The 19,109-nt window shown below is 39.4% G+C and overlaps 1 protein-coding gene and 1 long non-coding RNA gene across 2 annotated transcripts; both read right to left on the bottom strand.

Moving 5' to 3' along the window:
- Positions 1 to 1,543: 1,543 nt before the first annotated feature.
- Positions 1,544 to 8,296, bottom strand: LOC140940480 (transmembrane channel-like protein 7). The gene is made up of 5 exons (XM_073389454.1): positions 8,163 to 8,296; positions 6,365 to 6,467; positions 5,992 to 6,089; positions 4,844 to 4,945; positions 1,544 to 1,665 (listed from the first exon to the last, which is right to left on the bottom strand). The coding sequence occupies exons 1-5, from the start codon at positions 8,282 to 8,284 to the stop codon at positions 1,656 to 1,658; spliced, it is 435 nt and encodes a 144-aa protein (XP_073245555.1). The 5' UTR covers positions 8,285 to 8,296; the 3' UTR covers positions 1,544 to 1,655.
- Positions 8,297 to 9,149: 853 nt separating this feature from the next.
- On the bottom strand, positions 9,150 to 11,132 carry LOC140941344 (uncharacterized). Its single transcript, XR_012166452.1, has 3 exons — positions 10,990 to 11,132; positions 10,258 to 10,402; positions 9,150 to 9,308 (listed from the first exon to the last, which is right to left on the bottom strand). It is a non-coding gene; the product is annotated as an uncharacterized lncRNA (long non-coding RNA).
- Between the last annotated feature and the right edge of the window lie 7,977 nt (positions 11,133 to 19,109).

Below are 19,109 nucleotides of genomic sequence, written 5' to 3'. Positions count from 1 at the left end.
TTTCCAGCAACGTTGTAGGCGGAAGTATTAAATCTTACAGCCGTTTGTTTGGTGCATGGGGGCAAGTTTGTGCCCCTACGATATAAACGTCTGTAAAATCTCGCGACTTTGGGGAGTAATATCTTTGTTCTCTTTGGACCTGTCACTTTTAAACTTGTTAAGTTACTCGGCAATCATAGGCTCTTCGTGTCAGCATATTCGCTTACTGCTCTTTATCAAATGTTGAAGAAAAAGCGGGGAAGGGTATATTTCGCGCGCAGCCTCCAAATAGCGAACATGGCAGCAAAACGCAGGCACATGAGTTACAAAAGATCAGTAACCATATACTAACCACACTACGGTCAGAATAGGAAACAAGAATGTTGCTGTGGTGCCATATCCGATAAGTTCACGAACAACTGGAGGCCATGAATTCATCTCCTCAGTGAGAACATCAAAGATCCTCGCATCATCTATGCAATATTTATTGCTGCAAAACATCAGAAGTTATCATAAGGTAAGGAATTCTTCGTCACCTTTTTTAAAAGCCTAGTAATTCATTTAACGTTTTTGCAGACGGACAATTACTCTAGATACGAAAGCCCTGTTATTAGACGCACAACAAACTATGCTTACTGTAAATCCTCCATTAAGGCCCTCCTCTCTACTAAGCCATCCCTTTTCAGGAAAAGAAAGTTATCAAGCCCACTCTTCTCTTTTAAGCACTCCTCCCCCACGTCCCTAAATGATAGACTGTATTTATTAATCACTACTCTAACACTTCATGTGGGCTGACTCGGTATGGTCTATTCAGGTCCTAGAAGTTCTTTTCAGATTTGTTTTTGATCTTTGGCTGCGTGACTTCCAACTTAATGTGCCTGAGTTTTCCACATTGGCAGTACTATAAGTTGTTTATGGAGAACTGGTAACATCACCTTCGCATTATCACACCCCTCAAAGTGATAGAAATAAATAAGCCACACAGAGGGGCTTTATGAAGGGTTTGCGGCATATAACCGTCCCCACCTTCCAAGAATATACCGCTTTACAAACCACAAACATTCACAATTCCTTCCCTTGAAAGGTGAAGTTATAGATATTTACCTGAAGGGTCCTAGGCAGGATGGTCTCATCCTGGAAAAGATCAAAGAAAAAAACTTATTTATTTTACATTTACATTTCGTTGTTAATGAATTTAACTTCATGAGCTTCTAGACGATATTCTAAGTTGTGTCAAGTACTGACAGGCTTTGTTTAGCCAGATTACTAAGTATATGTACTACTAACCTCTAATTAACTCTTAGTAGACGCGCTATGGAATAACATGTACGAAGTCTTTTTGTTTACTCATCATTGGATCCAAATTGAATTTTCTTAATTAGGATATGAAAAGCCTAAGCATTCAACAAAAAGAAAACGTACGAAAAAGATAATCTGCAGGACAGAAAGAAACTGGTGAAAAGTGTACCAAACATTGCAACTTGACTTAGAGACTTGTTTGAATTCTACATCAATTTTTAAAGTAAGGCAAAAAATTATTGGGCTGCATACTCACCTAGTAACACCCCACCCAACAACACAAATGCACATAAAGACTGAGAGGAGAAGTAAAACTGTCACAATGTAATTATAACGGCTGGCACGATACACCTTCTCTGGAGGTTTATTGCTGAACATCACGGACACCTACAGATAATCAACAGAATGAGGAAAGTGTTTTCATATGTTCCTGCTGAGTGCTTTTGAGTTCGCACTTAATGCGTTCCTTACGGCGCCTTTATGCTTATTAACGAACGTGGAAACGGGAAATATATCTGGGAGGGATAACTCTTATTATCGCTAACCTACTAAAAACAAGATGTGTTCAACGAACGTTTTCCAATGTTTTTATGTCCATTGCTTCAAAATTCCACTCATAGTAGTATAGTAAGGACTAGTTACTCCCATTTTTGTTGTGGAATCTCATTAAGATAGGAACATGTGTTATTTTTAGGTGGTTTAACTGGCTTGACGGGCTTTTAGCTATTTTTAGATAGTGTGAGTCATAATTTTTGATTGATTGACTGAAAATCATCTAGACGTTCATTGGTTGATTCATTTTATCGAAGGAACATGCACTAACATCCCTGCCATTAAAAGTCACTGATCCGTCACGTAATGATGCAATTATGTTTGCTGCAGCTGTCATTGTCCCGTTGCAGACAACTCATTTTCCTGGTTCTGCTTTACCTGTTTTCGGCGACAAATTGTGTGTATTCACCATGGCGAAGCGAATTTACCTCTTTTTAGCACGAAAAGGATTTCTACTCTCTTCTTCACCAGCTACCACTACCACCACCACCACCACCACTATTTTATTGTTTTTCCTCCACCACTACCACCATCGCATATAAATTGTTTTCCCTCAACCACCACTACCACATTTCCGTTATTTTCCCTCTTCTGCATAATCACCACGTTTCCATTGTACTCCTTCCTCCTCCACCACAATCACCGCAACTTTATTACTTTCTACATCTATGTTTACGTATTACACCACAAGTTAATGAGATTCCACTGCCAAAATAGGGAGTAACCGATCGCTACTATACTACTGGCGTTGTTACGGAGCTAATTCAATTCAGTACTTATGGGTAGGTATCTTGCACGATGGCATTCACGACACATGCGTTTCCGGGTTAGGGGTGGTTTCACTAAAGAGTCATTTCGTAGCATGCACAGTTTAGGCCCTGTCCCATGCCACAATTGAAAATGAAACTTTATTCTTACTGTTGAGCTTATCGTCTACAATTATCCGGAGTGGATTTTACTTTTCTCACGGCTTTGCGTTTTAGCGTAGACAGAAGACATTTTGAAAATGGGACCTTTCGGAAATGCTCTTCCAAATGGATACTGAACAACGCACTTTATTCGTTCGTGACTGAAAGGACGCGTTTTCAATTTTTTTTATGGGACAAGTGTGAAATTTTCAGTTTATTTGCAACGGATCATTATGGACCTCTAGATTTTAAAATTGATTTGTAAGATGATAATCCAGCATAATTTACTCTTCACATGGATTCGATTTAGATACTTCTTGAGACAAACGTCTTGTTTGCTGCTAGGACTGTAATGTTGACATAAGTATAAATAATTGGGCACTATAGCGTTTCTCAAATGCAACTCTCGGAACTTCGCAAACCATAACACTACTTCGTTCTATAAGGCTAAAATCTATCAGCAACTTCTAATGTATATCATAATTTTCAGCGTGGCCGTGCAGTTAGACCGTTGGACTTGTACTTCAAAGGCCCCGAGTTCAAGTCCTCGGCCACGCTTGTAAAACACCTAGCTTGTTTGCCTCCAACCAGTTAGGATTCTTAACCACGTTATGTTCCATTTGAATTATTTGTTTCATTTTCCCTGAAAAGCCTTAGAAAGGGAGAGGATAATTAACATAGCTTAGTGGTCATAGTTCCCAACAGTCTCTTGTAGCTCAGTGGTAGAGCATCTGGACGTCAAGTAACCAGAAGGTCATAGGTTCGACTCCTGTTGGGAGTAATCGGATTTTTACTTCCAAGCTGCCTGTGTGACCTGACTAAAAAACATCGTTCTCATGTATTCCCCGGGCTTAAAATTTACCATCACATCTCTATCATTATTCATACCTTGGTCAAATAAAACATAATGATAAGCTTAACAGCACCCATTGCTGGCATTATGGGGCTAAAGAAAGTTCCAATCCTGAAAATAAAAGAAAATAGACCTGAATTACACCGACTACTCAGGCTACGTTCACAGGGCACACGGAACCGTTAACTATATTTGCTCTGTTCACACGAGCTTTGAACGGCTAGACGTCTAAATTTCCGTTCGGTCAAGGTGGTTCCGTGTTAACGGAACACCTAAACGCACGAATTTTCAACCGGTCGAGAATTCGTCGGGTGCCATGTAAACTAAGGCTCGGTCAAATCTATCGTTAAGATCACTGACACACATGCAGAAACGTTTGTCTCAGTGCGTACTTGGTTCAAATTCTGTGTGCTTGAAAAAATGTCTTAAATTCCCGTTTTCATGTCCTCAAGAAATTTACTAGCAAGTTTGATTGCAAGTTCCAAAGGATTTGCGCAAAAATCAAACTACTCGAGTGTCGGCTCTGAAAGGTTTCCAGAGGGGTAAATTTTTAAGCTTTTTTCTGTAAAGTAGTAAATTAGAGCTTCCAAGTTTTCTTTTTTTCTTGACGTCGAATGAAGAATGTCCGCCTTTGTAATGGAATGGTAACCGCTCCAAAGCTTCAAAGAAATGGTTCATCCGTCTAGCAATATAGCAAATATAGTTAACGGACAAGGCAAATTTAGAATTTTAGAATGTGAATCCGACTCCAATTCACAGTAAGACGGAAAATTTACAGACTAATTATCCGTCTCTAGTGTTTAAACGGCCATTTAGTATTGTCCATAATACTTGGTAAGAACTTATTCCATACAAAATTCACAAGTCTTTTCCTATCTATGGAAAAAAAGCTACACGGAATTCATTTAAGGGAAAAATTTCTCAGTCCATGTTTATTTTATTTTGTGCCTTTACGTTCGCCTTTGCGCCTTCCGCATCCGAAAATTGGTAGGCGAATAAACAGTTTGTGGATATACTACTGCAAAACCGTTTGAATAATTATCATTTCATCATTTTGGAATATTACATTTTTTGTTCAAGTCCTTGCTCCACTTCCAGATTTTATTGCCAAAAATATGGGCTATTATTGTAACGGCAGTAACGACTGAAGTTTTTCTCATTATAGTGGCTCGTAGTTAAAAAGGGGTGCCCTCTATTGACTATGCACATCAACTTTTTTCAAAGGGTTGAGGTTTGAAATTTAATTACTCACCAAATGAGACATTCACCGTATGCAAGGCCAAGGACTTCTTTGGCGATGTCAAACTCCGGTAATCCCAGTTTTCTGAAATACGATACGTACTTGTACAAAAGCCTAAGAAAGATAGATATCAATTAACATATTCTCATCACCAGCGTTGATGCACGTCTCGTGTACCACTTATGACGTCATCAGTCTCGATGATTCATGAAAACTTTGGCGCCTAACTTCCGCAGAGGGACGGGAAAAAGCGAAAGAATCTTTAGCCACGTGCAAGCGGACGCAACAGCTCACAACATTGTTGGACCAACCATGCATGTTGTTGTGTCCGTTTGCATGTAGCTAAAAGTTTGACCGGTTTCAAACTTTGTGCAACAAATCCCAACAACACGCAAAAACATGCAACCACATTCAACCGGGAGTGAAAACGGACGCAACATGTAATTAAACTTTTAACATCCCACAACGTTGGGAGTAGTTGGTCAACAATATTGCGTCCGTTTGCATTAGGTTTTAGGAAGCTGTAGTGCTCAACTTGTAAAAAACGCCTGAGTAAGTTTTTATTCTTTGGACGGTTCCGCTAGCTTCAAACAGCGTTTTTCAGCAAAACATTTCAAAAGTAAATGGCTTAATTACAACTGAGAACACTATCCAGCATCAAAAAATCGAGAGAACTTTGCGTCCTTCCGATGTTCCGAGTATTCAAAAGCGGGGCTTGATAGTAAAAGAAAGAAAAGGAGACAATTATTCATGCCTCAGTCAAAAAAAAGCGCCGCATTCTAGAAGAGAACTACAGGCAGCGTAATTCGGTGATGTGCTTTTATTCAGGAAGATTACCCTGTGGCGTCCTTTAGGAGAGCAGTTGTCTTTGCCTTGATCTAAGATGCTTTTGTTTAAATTCGCTGCGACAATAACAAAGAATAAGCCTTTGCAGCAGTGGAAGCTTTACCTATACATGTATCCAGTAGGATAACACCGAGTATACATAAACGTTCCCTAATCGTCATAACTCTAAAAGACTCCTCTTCCCATCATGCAGAATACATATTTGTACCATCAGTGGTTGGTTTAGTCGGATTAAGTTTGCGATAGGCGATGATATCTTCAGCTACTAAAGCACAACATTTAAGAGACAGATATCACTTAAATAAAATACTTACTTCTTGATGGTATTGACCACAAGCAGCGTAAAGGCGTGAACGAAAAAATCCGTCCATATCAAGGTGTACATTTGCGATGCAATCTGATTCTCCCAGTTCTGTAAGGCGTTAAGGTACAAAACCAATTATTTCCCTTATTTGGTTACATTCTGTTCAATCAGCTAAAAACCCAAATAATTTTGACCTAATAAATCAGCCATAACTGTTAACCTAGCTATTTCAATTAAAGCCTACTCCTATTTCCGCACACTGGCACCCTTCAGCACTCTCACAAAATGGAAAGGCAACACAAGAGACCACAAACGTTTGATAACAGGCGCGATTCAAGTCAAATGTCTATCTGCTTTGATCAATATCTTGAAAAAAGCTTTACCTGTTGGCAACACGTGGAAGGTTCATTCCCACATCGGTCATTCACGGTGGTGTAGAGTGTAATCATCAAAACAACTAGCGATGTCATCCTTAAAACAACCATTCTGTGGAAATAAAAAACGAGGGGTCGCTTTGAAGTTGCTTCAGTTGCAGTTCTTTGTAGTTCCACAAATACATGGATAGGTAAGTACAGTACCGGCTATTTTGGGTCGTAAAAAGGTTCTTAAAGAGCTTTTGGAAACAACTTTCCAATGTTATAAGCATTGAAATAAAGTGCCACTTAAACTAATTTATCTTCAAGCGACAAAGAACATTTATAGATGATCATTACGAAAGAATCAAAGCGTTTGACTCTGACCAGCTGATACTACTAGTTCTTGGTTTCGCCCTTTGGTCGTCATAGAGTGACGGCGACTTTCCAAAGGTCTTGACAAAAACGCTTACTATGCAATGACACCACTGGTGATGACTAAAGAGTATACCCATGGCGTGCATGCCCATAACACTACTGTAGTCTCTTTCAAGTTACTGGTTGACAGAAGGCAGACAGCAAGCAGCATGTGAGTATACAGCTATTCCAAAAAAGGCTGTCGGAGAGAATGGCGAACGGCGAATGTCGAACGGAGGTTGCACGACCGAAAGGAACTGTGGTTACGCTATTTGATATGCAAAATTTCATAAGTGGCGTTCACCTTGGGAAAAAATGAATGCACCAACTATGAACCTTTGTCTGAGGGTTCTTGACTCCAAGGACAAAAGAAACTCACACTTTTTTCAATTGAAAGACCTCCTTGTTTTCTCGCATGAACGGCCTATTGTATCCGATTTTACTTTGCCAGTCACAAGAAATTTAGAAATATAGCGCTCAATTGTTGTTTCAGAATGAAGCCTCTGCAACTGAATGCTGAGGAACGTGGGCAAACCATATAACCATATAGTTGATTATTTACCATCAATATTCAAAACCCACAGGTCCTTTCGGTCGCACAATCTCCGTTCGACAGTTGCCATTCGCCATTCTCTCCGACAACCGTTTTTGAAGTACGTGTATATACACATTCCAAGAAACTAAATATGGGTACTGCAGGGGTTGCAATAAGCACCGACGGCCGACAAATCGGGTCGAATGAAAACTCAATTATGATGTGTTTTCAACAAGGGCCTGGTTTTACGTTATGCTTTAGTCATGTGGACGCTATATTTCACTCAATTTTTCACAAGTTTCTCCATTGGTTTACGCAGAATTTATTTACATGCAAAAGAACTTAATTTAGTTGTTATTATTTGTTCATTGGTTGTAGGAATTGATTGTGTGGCTGATAAATCGGAACTTGGATGAAAGCTGTAACATTTTCTTGAATTAAAAACACGCTCTTTTGTCCTCAACTTAGTCCTTAGAACACTGGAAATCGCATGTTAGGGCTTTGAGCTTTCACAATTTTCAGGGGAAACAGATCCCCTGACCCCCCATAGAAAAAGGGAATTAACGGTCCCTTGTTGATACAGTCGGTTACTCTTTTCAAACCTGCTAGCTACTTCAATCGCTGGTGTATATTGCCGGGAAAAACGAAGAGATATATTTTGATCTTTTCGCACACTTTATAGCTCGGTAACTACGGCTTAATGAAATGAGCAGTTCACTAGCAGTGAAAGGACGACACAATCGTGAAACATACCCATCGAATAAAATTCAACTTGGTGCTTATTCAAACAAGAAAGGATCACTTGTTCATCTGTTTTTTTTCATAAGACTCTTTATGCAACAAAAAATCGCCAGAGAGTGGATGAAGGAAACGTACCTACACATGTTGATTGTCACTTCAAAGCTGGGACTCCAGTCTTCAAAAAGGCACAGTTTTTTGAATATGAATGGTAATAACACGTTCAGGATGGTGATGGTTAGAGATGGTGCAAAATTCATAAGCTGGACCAAACGTGGATGTTTTTCCCAGGCCATTTGAAGATAATGCTTTGGAAAGATCAAGATGTCAATAAGACTATAGCATTATGTCTTTAACATTATCTGAAATGGGATTTGAAAACCCAGTACTTAAAGGAACCTTTATTGAACTAGGCGTATTTACAACAGTAAACTTTTCAAACCTTATATATTTCCAGGCGAAAAGGTATAATTACATATTCAAAAGACTCACGGTCAGTATTTACTATAACCGAGATGGGCACAAACAGATACGGGAAAAAAGAGGGAAGAAAACTAAATTCGTCGTCTTTTGTTCATCTCCTCCTCCATAAATCGTAGCTTTGGGAGTTTTCAGGTCATAGTCGTGCAGTAGAAATCAAGGAAATACACTAAAAAGTATGAAGAACTGCAGTGCTGTTGTTTTGCACATGAAACGCCGGATCAGGTTTTTTACGTTGTCTTTGGCGTGGTCGCAGTGGTTGCTTCAGTTCCCTTATAGCTGACTTTACTAGATCCTATGTCACTAATTCTTTAGAAATAACGTTAATTGAATCATGTTAAATGTAACGACGATCATCATTCAGACCCGTGCGGCGTTCTACCATTAATAGAGCTAACAAGCCAACGAGGAGCTGGTCATTGAGTTGGGTCATTATAAACTCGTGAAAGGACGAATATGAACTGTATCACAAATACAAGAAATTCATCTGTCAGAACTGTGGGACTAAGAATTAAATTCAAAGAAGACCATCGTAGTATATTCAGTTTATTTTTTTGTCCCGCAATTCTGATATACGAATTTCATATATCCATTGTTTATTGCAACATTTATTGGTGATGACCGAGTTAATGCACTCACCGGGTTGGTAGAAACGTCTACAGAAAGATAGATCAAGTAGATTGCTCCTCCCAGTAGTGCAAATACAAGGAACGAAATGAAGCATCTCAGAGCGGACAGCAGACATTTCGCCTTTTGTGATCGAGATTTAACTTTGTTCTTCCTCTCTTCTTCAGCGATATAGGCCTGTGGACGATAACCGGGTGTAATTTCTCGCTTACATAATCAAGTAGTACGCTAACGTTAAAGTGCCCTATCTTGAGACTACGTATACCTTTCAACAATGGACGGTGATGTCATGATCTGGCAGAAGAGTAATGCCATTTAGTATTCGTGTATGCAATAAGTCATCCGAAAAAAGTTGTATTATCACATTTATCCACCCTTAGAATACCTTTAGGATACCTTCAGGATACACAGGTATTCCCTTTCAAAGTTCATTTGCTGTGTTTACTAAATATTTCACGAGTTAGACGTTTTAGGCAAATCCGTTAGACTCTTCCCGAATCTACACGTCCGGCAGATTATTTACGACCTCGTTTAGAGGGGTGTGGACAAATTTTTCAGCGGACGAATCTTTTACCTGTGCTAATCATTTACAAGGAGCCATGTAATTACTGTTACAGGTTGTCCTGTTTACATGAGTCCGACTTATCAAATGCGCGTAACTAGGCTTCCGCGCAAACTGTTCAAAAACATGCCCGGTCCAGGTGTTTACACGAGTCTGACTGAAGCTGAACCACGACGATAGAAAATTTAGACCATCTTGTGATCAGGTCAAAACTTTGCACACTTATATTGCCGTTCAAACGTTGCGTGGTTCCGCAGGTTCCGTGTAAGCGAAAGGCAGATCTGTGCAAGTTTTTGTCCATTCAAAAATTTCTCCGGACTCGTGTAAAAGGGGGCTAACAAGGCATCCTTTGATATAGTCCACCGCAATGATAAATGTGTTTTCTCCATTTGTGTTTATTGGAGACCCTCAAGAAAAATGGTAATCAGGAACAAAAAAGAGAGAGAATTTGTTTAAATTGTAGCGGTAGAGTTTATTATTTATCCAGGGCTGCTATGAAAATAACAAAAAGAATAATACTGAACGAATTTACCAAATTAAATAATTTCTCGCCACTTTGCCTACCCTGACAGACTGCACAAAATTCTCCCCAATGAGTTTGGCCGTCTTCTCTTCAGTAATACAAAAATCCCATCCAGCGAGGACTTGGTTGCAAAACGGCGTTGTTCCAAGTTGATTAGAAAAGCTGGCTTCGAGGCCTTTTGCTAACCTTAAACAAAGAAAGTATGTCACTGCGTCGTTTAGGAAAGAAAGGCTTACGCCAGCATCTTATCGTACATCTCCCCAAATGACTGATCGTAGACTGTGATAAGCTAAGAGAGTTTCGGGTCCCTTTATTGGATCGCTGAGTCCTACAGATTCTACTACTCAGCATTTTAGCCACTTAAGTGTTAAATAGAAAAGAAGAATACTGCATGCCTCTCTTATTCGCAAGGTCGTTTCAAAACGATTCAATATTATGTATCCAACATTGTTGACTTATAGTGAATCACCTTCACTCAATGCAAAATGTAGAATGAAATCAGACATCACTGATTTTGGACCAACATGCAGAACTTTACCGTGGGCGTTTGTAAAAACCGGCCCTTAAGTTATATAATGTACTTATTTTTGCAGCTGGTCAATGACATGGTCCAAACGAATTTAACTGGACAGCAAAAAATATGAATGTAAACTCAATTCCCTTCCAGGATGGTGGTTGTCCAAGAATCACTGTGCAGCTTGATCTCAACTAACAAGAGGTTTTAGAACCATCCGCCTGCCCAGCTGCGGTGAAACTGCAAACGTCCCTCTCACCTGTGCACCATAGTGAAAAGAATGATGAGGAAATAAAACATTCCAACAAGAAGATAGGCTAAGGGAAGATTATACACAACACCACTGTCAAATATCAACTTAGAAGCAGGATATCCAGCGTAAAACATCAGTGTAGCATTCACCCAGCCCTGAAATTTAAACATGAAAGTATGACATGAGATAAAGCCAGTGGACCGATCAGAGGCTTGCGAGAGTACACCACCCCCCCCCCCCCCCGGCTCCGCCCACCGCAAGCTTTCCAAGCGTTAGCACGAAGTATGGATCGATCGGCCGGGAGAGGAAATGCTTCCCGCAATGGTTTTTTGGAGTTAATTGAGACGGGATGGTTAGCAGCTATACGAAACTTGCACATCTCCCATAATGCACCTTATTTGCCCCCATAGTTTTGCATAAGCATTATTTTCAATTTCTCTTATAGGACGGCTGTAAAACCTAGGAGAAATGAAAAACAAAGATTATGCAATATTTGGGATGGGGGTCAAAAAAGGTTTATTGTGGGAAATGTGCAAGTGGCGTATTGGACAATCTTTTCCCTTGTTCTTAGTAACAGTCACTGGAGTCTCCGTGAAAGTCAACCGGTCGCAGCCTCCTTCTCTCTTTTATAGTGGCGAATGGTTCGCCGGTCAAACTCTGCAAGCAAAACATGATCCCAACCAGCCGGACTAACGGTCGAAAGTCATAAAAAAGAATCTTAAACCTTTTTCAACACAATCTCTTTTTCTAATTTTCTAATGATGTAACTGATTATTTTGTGTATTTTGGTAAAACCAGCAGATCGGTGGCTAACCTTTCCTGAGATGAAATCAACAGCCATGTCTCCCACGGACGCGTTCTCTAAACTGCTCTGATCAATACTGCACGTGTTTGTACTACTTTGAGAATTAACGTCCGTATTAGCTATTATAGTTGGTATAGAAACCAATCCAAACTCCAACAAGAAGCTCACGATATTCAAGAATAACATTTGCTTCATTAAAACGAAGAACGACAACACTCCGCTCCCAAAACGGCCTGCAAGAAAAGACAAATTAAACAAACGCGATTGAGATCTGCGCTAGAGAAGAAATGTAAAGCAAAGTCATATTTTCCGGAAATTCTGCTTGTGTACCGTGAATTTAAGCAATATGTCCCAAACATCAAGGGAGGGAGACCCGGACTCGCCGTAATTTGCAAAAAAAACTCACGCTTCACGTTTTATTGTTGGGGTTTGTGAATTCTGCAAAACCTTCCTTCAACTCTGGTGCAACTTTCCCGGGATTTTCCCTACGAAAATAGCAACTTTCCCAACCTGATTATAGCACTTTAACAGAAATATTAGGATGTGGAGTAGAGAGATAAGGGGGAATGGGATTCCCCAAGCTTTTCTTATTGCATGGTCTTGTATATTGCGCGTGATGCTTTTGTTGAGGTACTTGGCTACGAGGAGGCAACTTTTTTCTATTTCAAGGAGGGTAATTTTGGCCTTAAATTTTTGAATGCAAAAGCTTAGCAACTGAAATAATTTAAAACCAGCGATGCCATTTTCATCATTAAACATTTTTAAAATATTATAGATTTGCTGTTAATTTACTTTTTGGTAGTTTTGAAGAAAAATATTTTGATTTTTTGAAAAATGAAACTAAGAATAGCTGGTGCCATTTACCAACGTACATTTGCTGAGGTTCGAAGTGTTTTCGGTAGTTTTTCTTTGATAGAATGTACACTCATTTTCATCAGATTCTTGTCAGGAGAGGGTTGAAGAAAGGTGATGAAAAGAAAAGCAATGTTTAGATGCTTAGAAAATGAAAACAGAATGAACCAAAGAGACTAGCCTATTCCAGAGCGCGGGCGAAAAATTAGTAGGGCGCGGTAAAAAAGGTTTGCGCTCGCCGCCTACGATTTTTAAAACTCGCTTCCCACCACCTGAAAGCCTGGAACAAGCTACAAAGAGACACACATTATCGTGAAAGCTAAAAGCAGGCAATAATGCAATCAATCGAAGTCAAAACAAGAACCAATCACAAGTAGGCAGAATGGAGCTCTTGATTAAAAGTGGACGAAAGAGTTATCATAACATCGGCACTGTTCATTCATTAATTTTACTGAGACTCACAGATATGAAATGCAGTTTTTAAATAGCGCCATACTACATTTTCAACAATTCATAATAGTGATTGATTGCAGGACAACAAAATGTATGTACTAGTTGACGTTTCATCGATCACTCGGGTCACTCGGGCCTCAGTCCGTACCTTCCACTTCTTTCAAATGCCCTTTCCACAGCTCATAGTCGCGACTCCATTGTGACAACGCTGATGTGGTCGACTTCCAGGACTAAAATTGAAAGGAAATGCGGCATAACGAAATAAAACATCATCAAAAAGCTTTTTTCAAATCAAGAGGTTGTTCAATGCTGAGAACTGAGCCGGACAACCAAGAGCGCTTACCATAAATCAGAACTGGCAGACAAACCATTACTCAACAGTCTCAAAAAAGACAATGGATGCTATTAAAACGAGAAACAGAGAACGGGGAACGAGCCGAAGGAGCGGGAAAATGAAACATAAGAGAAAAAATTAACTTAAACCCTACTAGTCTATTATCTATTAGTAACTTCATTATCTGTTCCCCGTTTTGTTCCTGTTTTTTCTTTTTCCGTTCCCCATGTTTTGTATGACATCCATAAGAGACTAAAAAGGGCACTGCGCTGTTTTGAACTGTATACTAAGGTTGGCCGTGCGACTGATGTCCATGCAGAAAACAACTACAAAAAACTCGAAACCGGTCTCCTAGAAAATGTCGTTGTGCGCTTTAATGCGCAAATGAATCTTATATAAAATTAAATACGTTTATAAAAACGCCTCCTGCTCAGAAAAATCCACGGTTACGGAGTGACTGAAGCTTAGGTTATCTGACTTTACAGTTCTCAACGCTATAAAAATGCACTACTTACCATAGCAACTTTTAGCTTGAAAGCCTTCCAGCCGGAAATTCGTTTCACTTTGTTCCCCTTATCATTCTTGACTAATTTACTGCAAAATAAACACCGAACTGTTATTTTTAGATTTTTATTTCTTAATATATAATTCAGGGCCGAAAATTGGTGGCGATTGCCTTACACAAGTAGAGAACATCCGTCAATATTTTCACTCCATCACATTCGCAGTTGAAGGAGGACTCTTTAATAAGGTCAATATTTTTTTCCTGTTTGAATAGCAATACACATGAGTATTATGTTAGATTAGATGTTAAAAAGGGGATCGAGCCTCCTCAAAATCCCAGACGTATTGTGTAAAGCAAATCAGTCTTTTATGATGGCTCAAGACTCCACAGTAGTCAAATAACAGCGATTTCATTTTTATTTCAATTTACTAATTACTAAGTAAAATTTCATTTTCAATTCCAAATAAGAGAAGAAACAGGTAAAGACCGATGAACAAAAAGGATCAAATTATGTGTATATTATCTCATATTTCTAAAGTCGCTGTCGAACTCTATCATTCTCTATGCTTCGTCAAAACAATTTTGTTCGCTTTCAAGGTATTTTTTTAGCGCATTTTCCATAGGAAGAAATTTGTTAAATTCGATTGAAACTTTGGAGAACTTTGGTTAGTTTTTTTAAACTTATTTCTACCGTTGCTGTTTTAGTTGGCTCCACTTAGTTTCCGGCTCTCCACCCAATCAAAACGGGGGTGAATTTAAAAGGCAAATTGACAAAGCAGAATCCTACATATGAAATTAGATAACTACAGTCAATTAACAGCCGGAATACACTTACAACTAGCAGAACTACATCATTCTATGCGTGGCATAAAGTTACTGAATTAAACATCGCAAGAACGTAAAAGGAAGGCAGATCGATCGACCATCTCGTTTCACAATATTGTTTTTAAAAAATTCTTAATTGAAAACAAAGAACAAAAAAGTAATCGGGACCAATTGTAAACAGAATACAATGGACCTTTAAAATGGTAATTATCAAATACTTCATTTAATGCCGAGTTCATTAAAACCTAGAAGGGAACACATGGTAACTCGTTGCTAATGTGCGATTATTTCACTTTACGACACTGCAAATCTGACTTAACGGTTCATGCATATTTCAGCAACTGTTTGCTGTATATTCATTAAAATTCTTTTTTGTTGGTTTTTAGTTCAAATATTTTGCAGAACTCCAGTTAAGTAAATACAGTATCACACTAAAGAGATAAAAACCAAGAGAAGTGTCCAAAAGGCGTTTTCTAGTGTACAAAATCTAGTATCCTTATTTTGGATCAAGGCAACAGAAAACTGAGTGGAACGGACATTTATGATGAAGGGATGGTTTCACGCCTTTCAATAACAAGAAACAAAAGAACCAATTTTTTTTTTCATCCCCAAAAAAATTTTTTCTAAGGGAAAACGCCAACCTTGAACATTTTGTGTCCAGTTTTTTTGCTCGATATTGTCAATTTCTTTTCCCAAAATATCAACTTATTACTTACGCATAACGTAGCTTCAGTGGTATAGGAGATGCAAGCACCCTCGATCGCGGTACAACATCAGTATCATTCGTGAATCCCTCGATATCTAGAATCTCACTTTGATTGTCCAGTAAACTTGCTCTCCTTATAGAATTCCTTTTCCTTGCACTACTACTGTCATGAATTGACCTCTGAGAGCGATAGCTCGGAAGATCGCCGGCAGTGCCGGCTAGCTGGTCGCCTTTTTCGTGGTCTGCAGGCCAAGAACCACCATTGTTATTGTCAGCCAACACTGCCTCGGTATCTTATGCAAATAGAGAAAATTGCAGAAGATTTCGTAAAATAAAACACAATGGACAAATTGTAATGTTACAGATAGAACTTAAACCTGTGCAAATAACTGAGCTCCATATAACACAAAATTTCCAAATATTGTAACAAAGCGTTTGACCTTAGTGTCGAAAAAAGCGGTTTTACTTTGTGTTTACACTACAGGCTAAGCCCTAAGCAACATTCGGCGTCCCTAGCCCCTTATTTCGATCTGCATGTACTTATCAAAATCGTATTTGCTTATTTCTAGGCCCCCTCATAAATCTTATGTCCCGAATCGCCAGTTTTGTTCGAATTTCCAGGAGAAATCAAACTTCGTCGAGTTCGAGGTGTGTGAAATAGCTTGAGGAGCATCGTATAAAATCTTGTCAAATTGTCCAAATACAGCTCGGATCTTGTCTCAGTAACCGACAAATCGAAAACAATTTCGTTCAAAATCAGTTCAACTTAAATCAACAAATGAGTGCAGTCGCTTAGAAGGTTTTAATCATGTAATCTCTCCTCTTATAAGATCTGTTACAAAATCTTAGCTGATTTATCTTAACCCAAGCGATTACATCGCCGGACTATCAGACGAGTTGACAATAACGTGATCAATATTTGCGAAGATGATAAGCATTCTCAATTATAAGAAAAGTTTGTTAAGACTTACCGATAACGGGCGTTATGCGGTTATTCATGGCCCGAGATGGCAAACGCTCCAGAGGCGAGTTAGGTATTCGAAACTACAGCAATATTATTGTAAACCAAACGCCAGACTTAAGTAACATTTCTTAGCCTTTGTCTTTGTACTTTTTCGGCATAAACAACACATACAATAGTTGAAAGAGATTAATTATGCACGGCGGGCTTGTCCTGGAGGGTCCTTTGTTTCCTGGAAAATCTGGAATGGCTCTCTGGCAAGCAATATATAAACATATATCAACTGTTGTGTTATGGCCTTTAATTCACTTGCGATTTTAAAATATGTCTATAAGCAAGTTGTAAGGTCTTGTAATGTCTAGAGAGTGTTTTTGAGAACGTTGTAACTGGTTTTTGCCCATTTAGAGATTCTTCAGGAGCCACTGAGATCTCCTTGAAATCAGCTTAGTGAAATAGTGAGATATAAAATTCCTTGAAACTTCCCGACGGTTAATATCTATCTGCAGTGTTGATAGTAAAAATAACGACGGCTGACGAAGGCTGACGGTGAACCCCCTGCCTCGTACCCAGACGTAGCTAGACGTCTTTAACACGACCAAAATGTGCGCGCAAAGGAAGGCGGGAAGGACTGTACCCTTCCCATGATCCCTTGCAGTTCATCCCGAGTCACTCGCGTTTGGAGCTCGCGAAAAACGCTGCGCCTGAGAAGCAGGCTGGTTAACCCCATTGAGACCCTCCTGTCACTTTTATTTTACTGACCAAGAAACACGTCGCATTAATCAAATAATTCCGTCACAATTTGTGCAAGGAGCTTCAAACCTTAACTGCAGCACTGTTATTTTTATCATAGATGTTTGCCGCGTTTCATAACCAGTCCTTCTCTACGGTGATTAAACGAAAAGCTAGACTTGCCTACAAGTCGAACACAAAATTTTTCACGAGCGCGAAGCGCGAGCGGTAGATTTCTTATGTTTTCTGTGGCAAAAGCGAGCGAGAGATCGAGAGCTCTGGGGCCAACTACCGGAACCGGAAATGAGAAACGAAGGACTTTGAGAAAGTCTTAACGAAAAGCTAACGGGTCCACAAAGGAAAATATGCATCTTTCCCTGTTGACCGTAAACGCCCAAAGCAATCACCAAAGGTTTTTAACTGGGGAACTGCAGTTAAAAAATTGCCGTTAAGTGGGAAAAAAGTTACATCGTGTTGCACATTAAAGCAGTGTTTTATAGTTTCTGTAGTGTTTGTGACATCTAATAACAGGTCAAAGCAATTTGAACATTTACAACTTCGGTTTCACTCATGTATCTCGTTTTTGCTAAGAGTTTATTAGCTATTTAACAACTTGACAAATATACACCATCTAGTTGGGGAATTCTGATAACTTAACTCAACTGAAGCATTGCACACTTCGATCTATCTCCTCTCGGAAAATTGGGCTTGACATGAAATTCTACAGCGTTTTCCAATTTCAACCACTTTAACCCCAAACAGATTTGAACAAGTTTGTCGTTTATGCCAGAGGCAAATTTCCATATATTAGAGTTTGAATTTCGACCCTGAAATAAACCCACCAGGTTGGTAACTTTAGTCCATTAATATCCGGTCGTTATATAGAGAGCAATAGATTTTGTGCAACTGTAGGATGGTAAATTGAACCTGTCGATGCGATCGCTTTAATGAAACTTTTTCACCCGCTGAAATGTGTTTTTTCACTTTTAGCAAGGTCCCTAAAATGTGATCCTATATTTGTCTATAGTTACGTGTACTACTCTATACAGCAAAGGAAAGCGTATAGTTTCATTTTGTCTTGAGTTGCCTTCCTCATGTAGTATTTATTCAGTGACAATTATGCCAAAGGGAAATCCTACAAAAGTTTTTTGCTGGGTTTTGACGATAAAATAAACACCGTAACATCAAACTGAACTGAACTGAAAATACAAAATTGCATCGAGCGATCGCATACGAAATTTCTATTAAATAACTAATTTCTCATATTACATGACTATTAAAAATACTTATCCTAAGGCAATGGAAAGCGACATAAGTTACGCAAATTAGGAACTGGAAATTCAAATGCCCCGGGCAACAATATAACAAGGATGATCACAGTTTTACGCAAATGTACGCGGTCAGACAAGCAAGCCACAGGACGAATTAGCCTGCGAGCAAGCTCTCCATTTGGGGGGTATTGTGAAACGTACACGCGCGAGAGGAGACGAGACAGCGGGGACGGGGAAGAGAAAGGAGAAAATTTAGGGCAGGCCAGCTAGGCCTGTTATCAATCTACTTTGATTTCCGGAACGTCATTTTTGAGCCAATGGTATTTCGCTTCGTCAAGGCGAAGTACAAATGAAACTTTATGAGAGGTCGTTGCAAGTTCTCCTTTGCTAGGCCCCTCGCGGCTTCGCCGCTCGCTCGCCCAAATAGGAGAGCTTGCTCGCAGGCTATAGACGAATTTTTGACCGCCTGAAAAATTTGACCAGACACTCTGTTCCCACCGGACCGTTCATTACTTCCGCTCAGTTCACACGGAACTTTGAACGGTTAGACGTCTAAATTTTCGTTCCGTTAAGGTGATCCTGAGCGAACGTAACACCTAAACACACGAACATTCAACCGGTCGAAAACTCGTCCACTGCCGTGTGAACGTTGCCCAAGTATAACCAAGAGCCTTGCTTGTGAACG

Source organism: Porites lutea, chromosome 6 (genome assembly GCF_958299795.1).
Source record: "Porites lutea chromosome 6, jaPorLute2.1, whole genome shotgun sequence".
In the NCBI taxonomy this organism is placed as follows: Eukaryota; Metazoa; Cnidaria; class Anthozoa; order Scleractinia; family Poritidae; genus Porites; species Porites lutea.
The sequence above is the reverse complement of the archived record's forward strand: the minus strand, read 5'-3'. Positions and strand labels throughout refer to the sequence as shown.

Excerpts from the sequence above, each read along its gene's own strand:
- LOC140940480 (XM_073389454.1), bottom strand. The coding sequence starts at position 8,284 with ATGAATTTTGCACCATCTCTAACCATCACCATCCTGAACGTGTTATTA. Across the intron at positions 6,468-8,162 it reads GTGACAATCAACATGTGTAG|AATGGTTGTTTTAAGGATGA; the intron begins GTACGTTTCCTT and ends TTATTTCCACAG. Across the intron at positions 6,090-6,364 it reads CTTCCACGTGTTGCCAACAG|AACTGGGAGAATCAGATTGC; the intron begins GTAAAGCTTTTT and ends AACGCCTTACAG.